General features: G+C 30.0%; 1 protein-coding gene across 1 annotated transcript in view; it reads left to right on the top strand.

Annotated features, from left to right (window-relative positions):
* The window catches only part of LOC111631200 (solute carrier family 15 member 1-like), a 29,765-nt gene extending 12,961 nt beyond the window's left edge, over window positions 1–16,804 (top strand). Inside the window, exons 9-22 of the mRNA XM_023375405.1 lie at window positions 860–940; window positions 3,052–3,134; window positions 4,402–4,482; window positions 4,555–4,644; window positions 4,730–4,774; window positions 5,976–6,097; window positions 6,890–6,971; window positions 8,659–8,769; window positions 9,893–10,054; window positions 10,900–10,997; window positions 12,668–12,731; window positions 12,801–12,929; window positions 13,011–13,115; window positions 16,368–16,804. Of these exons, the coding sequence (XP_023231173.1) occupies window positions 860–940; window positions 3,052–3,134; window positions 4,402–4,482; window positions 4,555–4,644; window positions 4,730–4,774; window positions 5,976–6,097; window positions 6,890–6,971; window positions 8,659–8,769; window positions 9,893–10,054; window positions 10,900–10,997; window positions 12,668–12,731; window positions 12,801–12,929; window positions 13,011–13,115; window positions 16,368–16,514 (1,400 nt within the window). The 3' untranslated portion in view covers window positions 16,515–16,804. The remainder of the gene's footprint in view (window positions 1–859; window positions 941–3,051; window positions 3,135–4,401; window positions 4,483–4,554; window positions 4,645–4,729; window positions 4,775–5,975; window positions 6,098–6,889; window positions 6,972–8,658; window positions 8,770–9,892; window positions 10,055–10,899; window positions 10,998–12,667; window positions 12,732–12,800; window positions 12,930–13,010; window positions 13,116–16,367) is intronic.
* The last annotated feature ends 1,237 nt before the right edge of the window (window positions 16,805–18,041 follow it).

The following is an 18,041-nucleotide window of genomic DNA, read 5'->3' as shown; positions in this document are numbered from 1 at the left end:
ATTTATAAATATATAAATTTTTATATATTTAAAAATATATAAAAATATACTAATCACATGTTTATTATTTATTTTATATTATAATATAAGGCGATTATCAAAGATACCTTCTGGGAGAACTCCCAAGATAATAGCCTTTGATAATCGCCTTTATGTCACGGTACTGTTTGACTCCTACTTAAATTGTTGTGCTTGTTGAAATTGGCTACTATTTAGGCGTGAGACACGTGAAGAAAACACAAACAACCTTATTCAGCCAGCCATCGATCGGGTGACAACCCCCAACCAAATATCAGGGTTTTATCCAACTTAAGTTTGAATTTAGAAGTGCGGGTTATGAAGCAGGTTTTATGTCAGTTTTTAATTGCAGGGTCATTAAATACGTTTTTCTTATATCTAAAATCACGGAAAACGTATTTAGAAAACGTGAGAAATTCTTTCTGCAGGCAGACATATTCATCTAACATCACGATTTTTCACGAAACCACTACAGGCATACGTACTATTATTTCTTTTGTTTTCTGCTACTTATTTTATGTACAGTACATGTACGGTACATTACCCAATATAAATAATGATGGCAGAAAACAAACCATGACAATTAAAACGCTTGATGCGAAAATTGTCATTCTAATAAGCTATAAATTTATTGTTATTTTCATCACTACAAACTGAATTTTGACCATTAAAAATCTATATTCATTTAAATTAAAACTCTATCTCTTGCTTGATTGTACAGTGTTGTGTTTTATTAATTGATATACTTCACTTCCATACAGTGAATATATTTCTCTGTAAAAAATTAAATAATGAAATGAAGTTTATTATTATTATCATTTTTTTCATATTTTTCAATCAGCCAAAGTTCATTGTTTTGGAGAATCGACTTGTTATCCTTTAGCCTTTGGATTTAATTCGATTATATTAATATTGACATTAGGTAAGTCAATAATAACTCTAAATATATTACAGTAGTGTTACTTATAATACATTTTACTATTGATTAAGTATTAGAGTAAATGTGTTTGAAAATACCGAAATTTTTATGTATTGCCTACGATACAAAACTCAGTGTAAAATCCACATATAAAAGTTTGATAAGCTTTAAACAAAAAATGTATACGTTTAAGAAAAACTAATACACATCAGTACAAAGGTGAAATTGTGTGTGGCACCATCTGTTATGGTATTTTATTTTAAAAGTTACTTTTGTATTATTAATTATTAAAAACGGTCAAAAGGCATGGTTTTGAGGGGAGAGATGATGTTTCGTGAGATATTGTAAATGCCAAAACCGAACAAAATTTTTATTAATTTCGTTTTTTGACTTCATTCAAGACATGACGCTTAACCACTCTCTATCTCTCCACCTCTCACCTCTCGAGTTACGTATTACAAATTTTAATAGCATCAATGCTCTTTATATGCATGTTACAATGCCACATTTCTTAATCTTTATGTCATTCTGAGATATTAAACGAAACTTACGCGCAGATATACGTAAATTCCCCCTTTTCATTGTTTTGGGTTTAGAGAATTTGAAAATTTGAAAAGATTTGCAAAGGCAGGACAGGTCAAATCTGAGACGACTGCAATACTTTCCTGTATTATGAACGGATATAACAATTCAAAAAGTAAAATGTCTTTAGAAAAATAGTATTTTTTGTTATGATACAGGAATTAAGAAACTTAGATAAAATTAGGGTAATGTTACCCCAAATAATTGGCCAAAGTTACTATAGCGAATAAACAAGACTATAGGAAAAATGATATCTAATAAATTTAAACAATTTAATTCTAAACATTAAATACTTCTATACGTAACCTGTATAAAAATAAAAAATCTAGCAACGACTTGCATAACTATTCCGGCAGTTATAAGAATTTATTTAAAAATAACTTTTATATTATTAATACAATTCATAAAAAAATTGCGTGTGGCGCCATCTGTTATGAGATTTTCTTATAAGCAACTTTGATGTCTTTAGTTATTAACGAATGGTACAAGTGTAAAAATGTAAACTGTAAATGTTAATAACGAATAATATCTTCATAAATTCCAGCCTGTCTCAAATATAAGACATGACACTCCTCTATCTCCCCGTCCATTTGACTACTAACCATCAAAATTTAACTATATACGTTCTTTGATGCAGACCGGAAGTCAGGTTATTTTCATTGAAATATTTTTCCCTGAGCTTGCACGACTCTACTGTTATAAGAAAAGTATGATATACTGTACAAGGGCAAACCACTACTAATTTCAGGTGGAGAGCATATACAAGGTAGATTCGTTCCGTTCTTTATGAAATTTATGTGCTACGAGTCCTTAAATACATGAGCCAATCACAGCCCGGCACGTATTCACTTTACGGACTACGGCTGTTTGAAAGGTTTTCTTCCATAAAATTACCGATTCTAGACTAATTCGACTCAACATTTCCAAAATACGTATAATTTTTTGGGAATAATCCATATAAACTATTCTATAAACAAAAAATTGTAGGATTACTTACCGAGTGTGCACCGTTCGACGACGCCATTGCTTAAGGTTGTTTTCGTCGCGGAGCGATGCATCGAATGGCGCTCATGTGCTTCCTGATAAATTATTTTTTTGCGAAAACTTTGCTGAACTTTGGAGACATCATTAATATAAATATAATTTTTATGGACGTTAAATAATAAATGGTTTTTAGTAGATCCGCTGCTCGTTTAAACTCAACGGTTTGTGCAATATCTGCTATTGGTGTAGATTCGACCAATCATGTCGCGACACGAGTCGGCGATGACGTTTTACTGAATTATACGAGTCTCTTTTAGCGTACATATACGAATACGGTCGCAATTTTTTCGCCGTCATATAGGAATCCGAACTATATGAACCTGTTTTATGGGGGGGGTCTACTGTATTTTAAATTAAATAAATGAAAAATATTAAAAATTGCAACCTGCATTTGTGACAACGTCACAATAAATACTTTTATGTTAAAATTCACTGAATTAATCCGCACTAAAGAATATTTCAGTAATCTGTATTATTTTGTTTTCTAGTTATTTTTATTTTCGGACATCCAAGTTACAAAATTAATCCTCCCTCTAAAAACGTACTATTTGAAGGATTTAAATGTACAATAGTAAGTATATATTTTTTACTTTACTAAATAACTTGTTACGGTTCAGATTACAAATAAACCACGTTACAAAGAAAATTTGACTTGATATAGTTAATTTTAAATTTAAATTCGTTTAGAAAATTATTAATTTTGGAGTGAATATAATAGGAAAAAGAGGACCAACCACTGATGATAGAATTCACGATTTGGTTTTATTCTATAGAGCAACGCGACACATGGGCGATCTGACGAGGAGGGATGCCTCCCTGGGATCTTTTATGGGATTATAAAAAACTGCCCCTAATTAGGTATTGCTAACGTGAAGAAATCCGTAAAACTCCACGTGATTAGCCCGTTGGCCTGGCGCGAACTGTCGATCAACTGCCAGTGTTCAGTGGTTTTATCCTCTCGATTATTGGTGGGCGTCAATATTCCATACTATTTTCTTCAGTTTTACTGTATAATATTGGCAATAATGATAATTAATTATAAATGAGAGTATATTCAAATACTTTAATAGAAAAATAATCCAACAACAAATTGGTTAACTTTCCCGGGTACATTTTAAATTTTGGTGGTGTCATCTTTTATATTTTACTAAAAAACCTTTTTAAAAAATATAAAATGGCAAAAAGCTTAATTTTGAGGGTAAGGATGGGTTTATTAAGAAATTGTAACTGGTAGTAACGCGATAATTCGTCATGAAGTCCGACCCTACTCGAGATATGACACACGACTCCTCTCTGTGAATGTTAGTGTGATGAAAGCATGATTTTGTTTGCCCTATTTGAAGCTTATTAACTCTTGTGCTTTTTGTCGAAAATTTCTGAAATTTTGCTGTGAGGTTTGTTTATTACGGTATTGATTCTGTTAAATTTTGGTAAATAAAGATCAAGGAATGGGGAGATATAGGTCCATGTGTCTTATCTCGAGTAGGGTCGGATTTAACCACGATTTTACTCGTTATTAGCATTTAAAATCTTTATAAAACTCATCCCTATTCTCAAAATTAAACTTTTGGCAATTTTATAAGAAATATAAAAAGTGTTTTGAAATAAAATTTCGTAACAGATGGCGCTACCAAAACTTTAAGTGTTGCTGGGAAAGTTAAGCTACTCGTCGCTGGATTTTTTGATTATTTTTTTAATTACTAAATTTAAATATATGGCTGGAAATTTGGACTTACTAATTTCGAATTTAATTTTAAATGTGAAGATTTTTACATTTTATATTATTTGATATTATAATATAAAATTTTTATACTGTTTAAACCGTTTTCCTTTTAAAGCACGCTATCATAAGAAAGATTAAACTGAGGAAAGTTGTAACCAAGAAGGATTGGTTGGATTATGCGGATGATAAATTTGATGTATGCTGTTTTTTTCTTGCAAATTACATTCAAATGTTCAATATATAATTATTTATTCAATTTATATTTCAGAGGCAATTAATCTACGATATAAAAAGACTATTTCGAATTATATCGGTATTTCTATTTCTACCGATGATTTCTGCTGTTCACTATTTAAGAGTAATTTTTTATAAGAGAATTTTTATCAACTTGAGTAAATTGTGTTTTCATAGATTCTCATTATATCTATCTTTATTTGTTCAAGTTTTCCAGTTTTATATTGCAAGCGACCAAGCTAGACAATAGAGTTGTAAGTAATTTTGAAAATTTTATAGAAATTACGCCATTATTTTCTTAGATATAAAAATTAAAATATAACTGAAATAGTTATTTCTCATTAAATAACTGTACCATCTCAAAATTTTTCACATTTACGTTTGTGTTTAAATTCACTTTTTCACATTAAAATTACGTGTTGAAATGCAAAGATTTAAAATTAATTTAATCAGAAGGCACGCCATTTATGAGATTAACACCTGGAACTGTAGGAATTACATCGATTTTATTCTTTGTATTCTTATATAGTTAAAGCATAGCGCTGAGTAGGAACAAACTCAGCGCTATGCTTTTACAATCTGGTATTCAAGTCTGGTTTTTTTTATGCGCGCATGATTTGGGCACCTAATACTCTGTGCCAAATTGCAACCCTTGACATGTATTTCTTCATACCTCTAAGCTGGTAACACATCAGACAGTGCGATTTTATAAACAAGACAGTCTTGTCAAAAATTACATTTGGAAAAATTAATATTTCAAAACAACAAATAATATAGAAAATTTTATTTATTTAAATTGTTTGACACATTTATTATGTCTTCAAATAATCATTTCAAACACATTCATTTTGCTACATTATCATACAGGATGAGAAAGAAAGTCACTTAACACTCCTGCTACATAATATAAAATGTATCCAAAGTTAATTTGCTCATGTCAGGAGCACATATTATGTCAAGGGGAAAACAGATTGATCTTAGTGCTCATAGATTCATCTTGTAATATAAGAACAAAAAAGCAAATCACCAATCAAAAGATTGATGTGCGTTACACGCACGACTGCAATCTTGATGGCGACCATATCGAATGCAACTCCGAAACTGAAAACGAGAAGGGGATCATGTGACACATTATTTAGAGTTAGAATTTCACAAGGAATTGATTGTACTCAAGGTACAATCAATTGATTGTACTCAAGGTACAATCAATTCACAAGGAATTACATGATGTACTCAATGTACAATCTTTGGGTACATTCTAAATTCTGTAGTAGGGGTGTTAAGTGACTTTCTTTTTCACCTTGTACTTTGATTATGTTCACTTAAATTCATACACATTATCAAATGTAACATTAAATAACTCATCAACATTGTTTTAATTGTGTTATATTCTATTTCAACACTGGCAATTACATTGCATTTGGTTAATTTAAATATAATTTTTTTCTCTCTTAGCTAGGATTTAAGATTGAAGCAGATCAACTTCAAGTCATAGTTGCTGTTCTAGGAATTTTATATATCCCTATTTTTGAGTACATCGTATATCCCATTTTCAATAAATGTAACTTGTTAACAAGGTATTTAAATTAATATAAAAAATTTTTATTTTCTTCTTTCTTGTTGCTATATAAATAATAGATAATAGTTTCTGATACAGTACTTGTTTTAATTACAATAATAATTATTTAAAACAGATATATTCCTTACAAAATACATAGTGATTTATGATATAAAAATTACTTTTCGATGTACCTCTAATAAAATATATGAAAATGGAACAAAAAGTATTGCACAATATATTACTATATTAGAAAAAACAAATCCAGCAATGAGTTGCTAAAATTTTCTGGCAACATTTAAAAAATTAAAAACTGTTATGATATTTTTTTATTATCTTTTAATTTTTCTATTTTTAAATATTACAAAATGGCAAAAAGCTTAATTTTAAGGAAAGATTTAAGTTTTATAAAAATTGTAAGTGCTAATAACGATTAAAATAGTCGTTAAGTCCCACCCTACTCGAGATATAACACACGACCCTTTCTATCTCGCCACCCCTTCGATCTTTCACCACCAAAATTTAACAGCATCAATCCCCCTAATTCACAAACCTTCATTGAAAATTTGAGACATTTTCAACGAAAAGCACAGCAGTTATTAAGCTTCAAACAGGGTAAACAAAATCGTGCCCTCACATAAACAGACACCCATTAAATTTCCATGTAAAATTATATTATGAGAACATATATTTTTCTCGTATATGCGTTTTTATATAATTATATTATCTTTCCTTTTTTCTATTCGTACTTAACTTATTAAAAATATAATGTAAATTTACTAAATAATTTCGAATTTAATTTTAATTTTAGATCGTTGCAGAAAATCGTTGTTGGTTGTATATTAATAACGTTATCGTGTATTCTAGCCGCATTTCTACAGTTGTCATTAGAGGTATAATTAACTTATATTGATTTTAATTGTTTAATTGTGCTGTAAAGTATTTGAACGTGATGATGTAAGAAAATTAAATCGTCCAGTTTAAACCCATTTTACAAGAAAATAAATCTTTGTTTGGCAATAAATCAGGCAATGAATTCTTTAACTTTTCCGGAAAAATTTGGTGGCATCTGTTATGATAGTTTAGTAAAAATCTTTTTATAGTTTTAATTATTATAAGTTGGAGAGTTAATATTTTGTTGGCCCTCTTTTTGATCTTACTAGAGCTTTTATCCATCTTGGCACTGTCAAAATTAATTCAAGGTTTCTTTAGTTATTTTATTCCAGCTAATTTTTAATGGCTTTAAGTTTATCTTTATTACTTGTTCCCTTTCATCAACCAACCTTTTTTAAATTTGCCGATAAATTCTCAATAGAGTTTAAATCTGAGATATTTTTAAACCCTTAGACTTTAAACATTCTTTAGTTTGTTGATTTGCTTTTTGAAACCGTGTCCTGTTTTATACTTGTGGCGTAGTAAACACTAGTATTGTGTTTTATTCCAAAGACACATGGCAAATTTCCCATCAAATTCCTTTATTAGTTGAGTCGATTCATCTCAACTAACCGACTCAACTAATAAAGGAATTTGATGGGAAATTTGCCATGTGTCTTTGGAATAAAACACAATACTAGTGTTTACTACGCCACAAATTCTTTAGTTTGTTCGGCTCGATGGCATATGACATTATCATCCTGCAAAGAACAATCAGCATCTCCAAAGTGAACTTCGATTATTAAAATCAGAAACGGTTCTAAAATTTCCTCATTGAGGAAATATTTATTTTCAAATCTAATAACTGACATGCAACCCCAAATCATTAAACTTTTTGGAAACTTAGTGTTCGTATTCAGGCAGTTTTCCTTAAATTTCTCATCTAAACATCTCCAAACGAATTTTCCTGCATCATCACAACACTCAATGCATATAGCACTCTCATCCGAAAAATAACCTTTTTCCACTCTTTTACGGTGTAATTTTTGTGCCGTCTTTTGTGTTTTAAAGATACAATTTTAAAAAACTGTAGACCTATAAATACCCACAGACCTATAAATACCCACTGCCTATCTGTCTGTCCTTCCTTAATCTTAAGAACGGTGTTAGGTAGATAAAATTGAGAACAGATGTGGAAGGCATACCAGCGGGAGGCCCCGAATAATTATATATAAAAATCACAGCCCGGCACATCGTCATAATGCTTGCTGCAATTTCTAATTATATTTTTATTTTATAAGTTAAAATATATGATCTCCAACTCAAGTTAGTAGGGTCTTGCTACTGTACATCATACTTTTCCTTTAAGATTAGAGTCGTGCCGATCATCTATCTAACACTTTTCAGGGAAATATTTTTGAATTGAAATAACGTGACTTCCGGTTTGTACAGAAACTTCTTATATACTTAAATCGGGACCTCCTGCTCCTTCAATTCACTTTCTATACCCGGTATTGGCTTTCATCTGTATAACACCGTTCAAATTAAGGAAAGACAAACAGTGGGAATTCATAGGGCTACAATTTTTGTCAAATTGCAGTCCAAAAATGCATATTTTTGTTTTAAATATTAAATTTTTACTTGTAAAATGAGTATAAACGTCATTTTTTAAATATAAAGATAAATTATAATTATATTTTTTTCCAGAAACATCACTCAAACTGTGACGACATATATCGCTTTACTATTGTAAATTACACGCCGTGTGACGTAAATATAGACATTCCTATCAATTCATTAGTAATGGAGGATTATCAGGTAATTTCCATTTTTGAAATGTGCTGATCAATGATTATATATAAAATATTTTTTAATAAAACGAATTGATACTGATACCGGGAATATTTAAAGTGATTGGCGTTAATGGTTTCCGTTAGGAAACCATTGTTGACTCATCTATCAATTACTAAAATATGAAAAACATATTTAATTTGTTACGTAACACAATTGACAGTTGTTATTAATTTTACTTTCCAGGCTGTTATTTATAACAGAGGAAAAGTATGGCGATCGTTCAAAAAATGATTCCCAAAATTTTTACATTTTTGGACTCAGGACATGTTGAAACGTCGAGAAATGAAAAAATAGTTCGGGAGATTATTTCTGGTTGTTAATGGGTGTTTGTGAATTATTCATGCTGTTTGAAGCTTAATATCTCTTTTGCTTTTTGTTGAAAACTTGTAAAATTTTTCAGGGAGGTTTGAGTATTGAGGGGATTGATGCTATTGAATTATGGTGGTTAAAGGTCGAAGAGGTGAGGAGATAATGGAGGTTGTGTATATCTCGAGTAGGGTCAAACTTAATGACGATTTTACTCTTTTTTTTAGCATTTACAATGCTTTTTTTAAACCATCCCAACCTTCGAAATTAAGCTTTTTTCATTTTATAATAATCAAAAAGTAAAAAGGTTTTTTAATAAAATATCACAAAATATCGCGGCACACACGCAGTTTTAAATGTTGCCGGGAAAGTTAAGCAACTCGTTGCTTGGTTTATTTATTTATTCCTGTGGAGAAAGTACTCAGAGGAGAAAAGATTATCTAAAGGCAAAAGCAGAAAAGTAAGGGAATTAAAAAATGGATGGTAGGAGGCGGCAAAGGCAGAAAAGGACAGAAGGAAATAGAAGATTGGCATAGAAAATTTAATTCATGAACACGTGTTTACTATTGACTTGTATTTGAATGCCAGCAATATAATTGCCATTTATTTTTGCATTGTTCCTTTGGGTTCGTAATGGCGTTTTAAATGTTTTGAAGTAAATATTAGAGTAATAGAAAAAAAGTATTAATATATATATATATTTCTATAATGTAATTTATATAATATTAAATCAATATAAAGTCTACTCTAAAATTATTTTTTACAAAATTTATTTATTTAGATCAAAACAAAAGTTGCCGAAAATGAATCTGTTCATGGATTAAATCTAGCAGTTACAAAGTGTAGTCTCTCGAACGAGGAAATAAATTATAATATTGCAAATAACAAACCCTTAGAAACAACCGTTATTTTAAGCATACACAGAACTAATTCAACTATAAAGGTAAATAATATTATTAGTATCATTAATTGAAACAATACTTTAAGTGAAATAATATATAAGTGAATTATGTAATTTAAGTAATATTGTATTGTTTTAGTTCTGTTAGTCATCTAGCTCCGTTTTTCTCTGTGAGCATTAAAAAGGTCCTTTCCCATATTCATCGCGCGTTTAGCTAGATCCATAAGGGAAAGACGAGGCCCTACAAAAATGTAGGAAAATAATTATTGACCAGCATTAAGCAAAGAAATTCTGCATTTTCTGAACAATTGGCCAGGATATCTTCAGGTCAATTAATAAAGACAGCGAGAGTGAATGATCCAGAAAGAGATGGAGAGATAGCATCAAGGACTGGATGAAAACTTATATGAGGAATGCTCATGACAGGGAAAGATGGAGAAAAATGGTTCGTCAACTGCGACCCTCTAAGAAGAGGATGCCACAAGAATAGAATAGAATAGTAACGTAGATTCTCACAAAATCTGCATGTTACTACAGCATTATATCTAATTATCTTATGCATCTCACGCTATTAACTATGCAAATTTAACTTTATATATGTTTTTATCTGATTGATAGATGCAATTGTAATATATATTTTAATATTTAAACTATTTTTTAGTCGATTTTCTAAGCTTTGTTTTGAATGATTCATTCTTCTCATTATTATAAAGCCACTACAAGAATCGCTTTATCAAGATTATAATATTTGCATTTTAAGTTAAAATTTACTCGTTATTTTAATTGACTAGATTATGTGTTTGCTAGAGTCTGTCCTAGAAAATAATAAAATTTAAAATTAATTTTTTTCCAATCTTTTTAATTAAATTATTTGGAATATTTTAAAGGAAAACGAGATTTTGCAAGCATTTTCAACCAAAATTAATTACGACTCGAATGTAGATAATCGCCGCAATGCAACTAACACAGATAGTGACATAATAAAGTAAGTTTAAATATTATTATTTAATATATTTTAGTTTCATGTGGTCAGGGCCGCTGAGAAGAAAGCTAGGGATTTTTTCCGCAAGTCCGGAGACAATTTAGGGGAAATCATGGAAAAATTTGATTCTCTGAGGTTCTGGAAATCTTCACGTTTTGAGACCCATAAAAGTCAAACACATCAAAAAAGTTTCGTGGATATGTGTATTTGGGTGGGTGGGTGTGAGTGTGTTGCATCTATTTTGTTTAACATCTCAGGATAAAGTGTCATATCTCGCGTGGGGTCGGACTTAATGAAAATTTTACTTGTTAGCATTTTGCCATTTTATAATAATTGAAAATATTGAAATTTTTAAAGAAAATCTCATAACAGTGAAGAAAGTTACGCAACTCGTTGCTAGATTTCTTTTAAGTTTTGAAAAATAAGTTGTTAAATAATATATAAATTGCAAAATTGTTTTGCAGATTTAAAAAAGAAATTACGCTAGAATTGATTTATTACACAAGTGTTGAAAAATCATAATCCGTTGTTGCAAGAATTATGGGAATTTAATTAGTGAAACATGGAATATGCGATTTAATGAGATAAACTTTCAAATAAATGGAGGATGATTGTGGACATTAATGAGAAGGTTTCAAAATTTTAAAACGCTGTGTTTTAACAATTTCAAGTTGTTTTTAAATAAATTACATATTTTATATATATATATTATTGGTAACTGTATTCTTAAAACATGCAATAACACATTTTTTAAAATTTTATTTTAATCTATATGATAATTCGTTCTACATTTTGAATTTACAGAAATATAGTTTAGGTAATATCGTATTGTAGCACGATAGAACATTAGAAGGTAAAGTACGTGTAACATCGCAAAACACAAATCAACTAGTGTTTTGTCATTGTAATCTTCGAAACGTAAATTTTTGACGCTAATTATTAAATAAATTTATTAAATCTTTATATGCGTTTTGTAATAATTACCATAATAAAATAATACAAATCTCGAAATCATAATTGATGAAGTATTTGGTCTATAACAAAGTAAATTACGTGTCCTATTTTCACAAAATGCCGTTTTCTGTAAAAGTTTCCTGTAACAATACAATCATTCCGAAAACTTTCGAAATCTGTCTACTAATATAGCAATTTGTATGCTATCTAAGAAAATTTTAAAAAGTGTAAAATTTTCTACAAACCTTCGCTTAAATAGTGGCAAGAACTGTAATACCATTAATTCTCTTATTCTATAGTCAACGGTTTGTCATAACTTTATTGAAATTCGTACAGATAAACATTATTATGTGCTTTATTCTGCAATTCTGTTTGTAACTGCTGATTTGCTAATTACATTTTGGATGACCCATAAGTCTGGAACAATGGAAGTTACGTAAATGGAAGTTAAATTTTTACAGGTAAACATGGCGCTGAGCAAGGAGAAACGAATTTAAATTATTCTGATAGTGGGGATTTACAGTCAACGATAAATTCTGAGGTGTTTAACAGGTGTGATTAGTGAGAAGTGTGAATTTATCTTTACGCTGACTGCAGGTTCTTAACATTAAAATAACTAAAATAAATGAAATCAACATAACTCCTATAGTTCCAGATTTATGGCACACTGAATATTTGTGTAAGTGAATGATGATAACATTTTTTTTTCTTGTCTTTAGCATTGCTATTGGGAGTGGAGACATTTACAAATTAACAGCATATGCAGATCAAAATGGAAAATTAGTAATCATTTTATTATTAATAAATGTTTCATAACATAATATACGTATATACTAACTTTACGTTCAATAGGATTGGAAACAGGAGAATAAATCTAAATGCAACTCTTTATCCATTTTGCTTCAAATTCCTCAATATATTATAATTGCAGCAGGAGACACGATATTTTTCATTACCATACAGGAATTTGCATATAGTGAAGTAAATTATGCAGTTTGTTTTTTAATTTCTAATTTTAATAAAAATTAACACAGCTTAATAATAGACATATTTTGCCCCCAGGCACCACAGAGTATGAAATCTATTCTTCAGTCCTTCTTTTGGTTTCAATCAGCTTTTGGAAATTTCATAATTCTCATTATTCAGCAGATGAATTTCGTAGAAGAGGTACGTTTGTTTGAATTTTTTGACAGGAAATATAAATAATTAATAATAGAATTAGAATTTAAGTGATTGAATTAGTAATCATGTCGCGTTTAATGATAAAAAAAAATTGTAAATGGAGCTAAACTATTGAGCACGATCATATCGTGGAAGAAATTGGCAGAGAAAGTAGAAGAAAATCAAAGTATAAAAGTCATAGAACAGACTTCAATGATTGTGTTGTCAAACATGTTTTCATTATTTTTTATTGTAATGTCGATCATGATTCTTAGCCGCTTGTATAGGCTTGTAAATGGGCGTGTGTGGTAGTAGACAGTGTTTGAAACACTGTATAACTAATTTTTACGAATGCACCATCAATATTGATCATGAGAAGGAAAATCGCCTAAAAACTAACTACTTCCTACCTAATTTACGTGTTCTCAATAAAGCTATCGTTTTTAATATCTAAGCGTTTCAGACATTGTTATGCTTTCCGATGCACCCTGTAGACGTGATGTAAACAAAAATCATAATGGTATGGTGATAAAGAATAATTTCACTTAAACATTAATAGAAGTTAAGACAACCGATCACGCTTCATTTATAGTATGAATTTTGCATTTTGTAATTAAAGATTATTAAAATCAACAAATCAAAAAGTTTGTTGCATTTTATACCACGTGAGACATGAATGGATCATTACGAACCATCATTTAAGGTTCACGTGGTCACCCAACTCAAAAATTCTAGGAAATTTCGGGGTGAGTGGTTCCATTCCGGATATGTCAGGTGCCGTTCCTCACCATCAGGGCTTTGCCAAACTCATAATGAACTCGATAAAATGGACTTCTGTTGAGGTATTTTTGTTGAAGCAATATAATAAATTAACTACGGAATAAATAAATTGAGATTTAATTTAACATTTTTAATTAATTTATTTATTCTTTACGAAATACAGCGCTATTGTGTTCTTACGAAATATGATCGAATTCCGCAAAGAACAGTCTTCTTAGAGTATAATTGTATTGTTTATTTAGGGGAGATCGGGACAAGATCGGCATGTTAAGCTTTACTTAAATTTTGTGTAATAAATACTGCAGTAAACTGAAAAAAAAGCTTTGCATATTGTCTATTGGAATGTTACCTTACTATAGAACTGGTTAAAATCAGTTTGGAAATAAAAATAATAAAAATAATTACAACTTTACAAGAAGAGAGAAATTGACGAAGTTGCCCCGGGTATAGGGGCAAGATCGGCAACTTCTCTCTTTTTGTAAAGTTGTAATTATTTTAATTATTTTTATTAAAGTTGCCCCTGGTATAGGGGCAACAGTAATGGGGCAAGATAGGCACGTATATAAAATTATGTTATTAACAATGTATAAGTTGGAATTCACTATTAAAACAAAGAAATACAAATCCAACATCCATTTAATATTATTACAACGAAATGCAAGTTCAAAGACATATATACGTGAATAACAAATGCAAACATGTTTTCACTTATCATCTGTTTGATTTTTATCCTTTGCTTCTAATGTGGCTTTATGTTGCCGATCTTACCCCGCTAGTCATGATTTCGAAACATTAAGTACAACCCTGAGAACAGAATGCCAAGCCACGATCTGGCCACGTGAATAAGTTGAAGTTACATCCTTCTAACAGGAAAAGTAACTTTCGTTATCATGGAATTATAACAAAACCTGCCAATTCAATATAAATGGAAAAAAAATATTATATGGAATTGAACGAAAATGAAAATTTGCTTGATAATTCAACTACGCTTGTTGGAAAACAATAAAAACACTACACTCAACAAGCCACCAATAAAACTCAACTGCCTAACCTATAACTAAAGTCTCCTTTTAATTTGTTTTTTAAAAAAAGCGCTTGACAAACTTGCCCCGCCTGCCGAAGTTGCCCCGATCTCCCCTAATACCAGTGACGTGAGCCAGGCTTTGGTCGGGCTTTTGAAAAGGTGGAGGAATGAGAGAGGGTGATGAAAGCAATGATTTTAGTAATTACATGGTACATTTATTGATTCGAGTATTTAACTGTAAAACATAAAAAATTGCTCGGAGTTAAGTTAAAGAAGGGTAGTCTTTAGGAGTAATTGGGGATGGAACCCCCACATTATTTTTTTATAGGATATCGATGAACAGTGCCAAATTCAGTTCAAATACGTTAAACAATATAGAATCCATTGCGTTGCAAACAAAGAAACATACGTACATACATATAGATATATATTTTTACTTTTATGTATATAGATTACTATTAAATAAACTTTATTTAAATGCTTCTGATAATGCGGGAGCTGAGTTTTTTTATATTTTAAATTTATCTATCAATAATTCAAAATATATGCTTTCCACCTCAAATTAGTACTGTCTTGTCTCAGTACATCATACTTTTTCGATTTGTACTGGAAGTTCATATATAGGCCTAATTAATCGTTGCCTACTGCACGTAAGCTTTCCATATCTCTTCTTGAATTTCATTTAAATGAACGTTTTCTCGAGATTGAGGTAGCACAGACACACAGACGGACGACAGTAAAAAGTTGTAGGTTTACAATTTTTTTCAAATTTCAGCCCAATAATTTTCTCAAAGATTAAAATTACTAAACGTTCAAATTTGTATGGTTTTTTTGAATCCAAAATCAATATACAAATTTATTTATTGGTTATATAATTACAATTAGTGTATATTCAGAGGCAATCAATCTACACTTATTAACTTTCCTACTTTTAACAGTAGAACATCCGAATATTCGAAAACCTGTAAGTGAATGCATTACGTTTCCTGTATTGCATTAATAATTCATAAAAGAAAGTTTAAAACGATAACACGTGTTACAAAATCATTCCCTTCTAAATTCAATGTAAGACGAATCATTCACATTAAAATGTAGCCTAAATATATGAAAATATCGTACTGTATTATCCGTATAATAAATAGTGGCGGCTAGTAACGTCTGCTATGTGGTGCTGTCGGAGGAGAGCACACAACCCTAGTAGTCTGAAATTAAAATTAATCAAACTACTGCCAATTATTCGAGGTTATCCACATTAACTTGGATAATCCTGGTACTTTAAAACCCAATTTAACAATTGGGCTTCAAAGTACCAGGATTTTGGCTGAAATTACCAAAACTGATTCACACTGTAAACATTGTTTCCTAATTGTTTCCTAATTAATTGTAAATTAATCAATTACTTTTATGTTTTATAATTAATGAATTTATATTAATTTATATTTATGTTTTTGCAGTCTCATAAATTATTCTTTTATATTGGACTGGCCGTGTTAGATATTATGGTTTTGATACTTGTAACTTATAAATATAAATATAGAAACGATGTTATACGATCTGAAACTCCATCAACAAAGAAGCAGATTCTTTCAAATGGAAATTAATAATCTGACACCCAAGATGGACGAAAAATAATGAAGCAGATCTATATATATATATTCTGAAAGATAATTATTTTTACTGTGCTGATGCAAAATTAATACGTTATTTATTATGTAAAGATTTTACGAGTTGTTATTGTATGCTCTACATATTATTTATTGAATATATAATTAGAAGTAATTTATAAAGTTTTTACGTTATTTATTTTGTTTGTTTGTTTGTTTGTATAACACAACGTGACACGTGAGAGATTTGCGAGGCAGGTTTCTTCTGGGAGGACTTTCTGCTGATAATGGTCTCTATTTTAAATGTTACAACGTGAAGAAAGCCCGGAAATCTCCACATTGTCAGTCGGTTGGTCAGGCGTTAATCTACAACTAACTAGCAGCTAGATTTTATCAAAAATATTAATACTTTCTTTATGCTTTCTATTTATTAAAAATCCTTGATGTCTACATTCAAATTTCATACAGATTTATTCGTTTTTATTGAAGTTTAGCACAGTATCATCGCCTTAAATCAGGATAGATTCAAGAAAATGAAATCGCATTATGTCTCGGGTCATAGATTACGATTTATTTCTTATAAGATACGACAATTTCGAACAGGAGGGCGGTGTGATCTTCTTTTATGTTGGAATTGCGTGTCGTCAGTCAGCGCATAAAATGAATTCCTGCCTAAATCTGTGCTCCACCCAATAATCCTAAATAATTGCCTAGACTTTTAAGCAACCATTTACATTTAACGTTTTATGTTGGTTTTATTATAATGAATATAATTCCAGCATAAAATTTCTGAATATATAGAGCAAAATCTTATTATACAGTATCGAATATATACTATTTGAAAACAGTTCATGAACGCCAAACTCCCGTATTGATTTCGGTTTTGTCAAGTCGTATGGAGTTTAGCTTCGGTTTAACTTTTCTTTTATACAACTCTCATACCTGTACATAAAAACTTAATTCTGATCTTCATATCCACATTAAAATTTTGTATTTTTCTTTTATCTTGCTATTTTTTCCTCAAAGGTAAGCTGTAGAAAATTACTTATAATATTCGTAGCATTACTTTTGTTCCATAAAGATTTACCCGTTTATATCCAAGAATTAACCTACCAGCGATTTATATCCAAGGATTAACCTACCAAGAATTTTCTCCATTCGCGAAAACACGAATTAGCATAAAATCTCCCATAAAAGAAACCACACAGTTTAAGTAACAGTATTAATTAATAATTTGATCAAGGAATAAAATTTTATCTCAAACTGTGTGGTAACCGTTAACAATTGATGTGGAAGTTGCCACAACTATTAAAAGAGACAAAAACAGTTACTACAAAAACAATTACATAAAACATTCTTTAAAAAATCTAGCAACGCGTTGCTTAACTTTCTCTGTAACATATAAAACTGCGCTATCAGTTACGATATTTTATTTTTTTAAATTTATGTAATTTTAACTATTATGAAATGCAAAAAGCTTGATTTTTTTAGGGTAGGAGTGGGTTTTATAAAAACTTGTAAATA

Source organism: Centruroides sculpturatus, unplaced genomic scaffold (genome assembly GCF_000671375.1).
Source record: "Centruroides sculpturatus isolate CEXI.00-Female unplaced genomic scaffold, Cexi_2.0 scaffold602, whole genome shotgun sequence".
Taxonomy (NCBI): domain Eukaryota; kingdom Metazoa; phylum Arthropoda; class Arachnida; order Scorpiones; family Buthidae; genus Centruroides; species Centruroides sculpturatus.
Note: the sequence above shows the minus strand (reverse complement) of the source record. Positions and strands in the feature narration are given on the sequence as shown.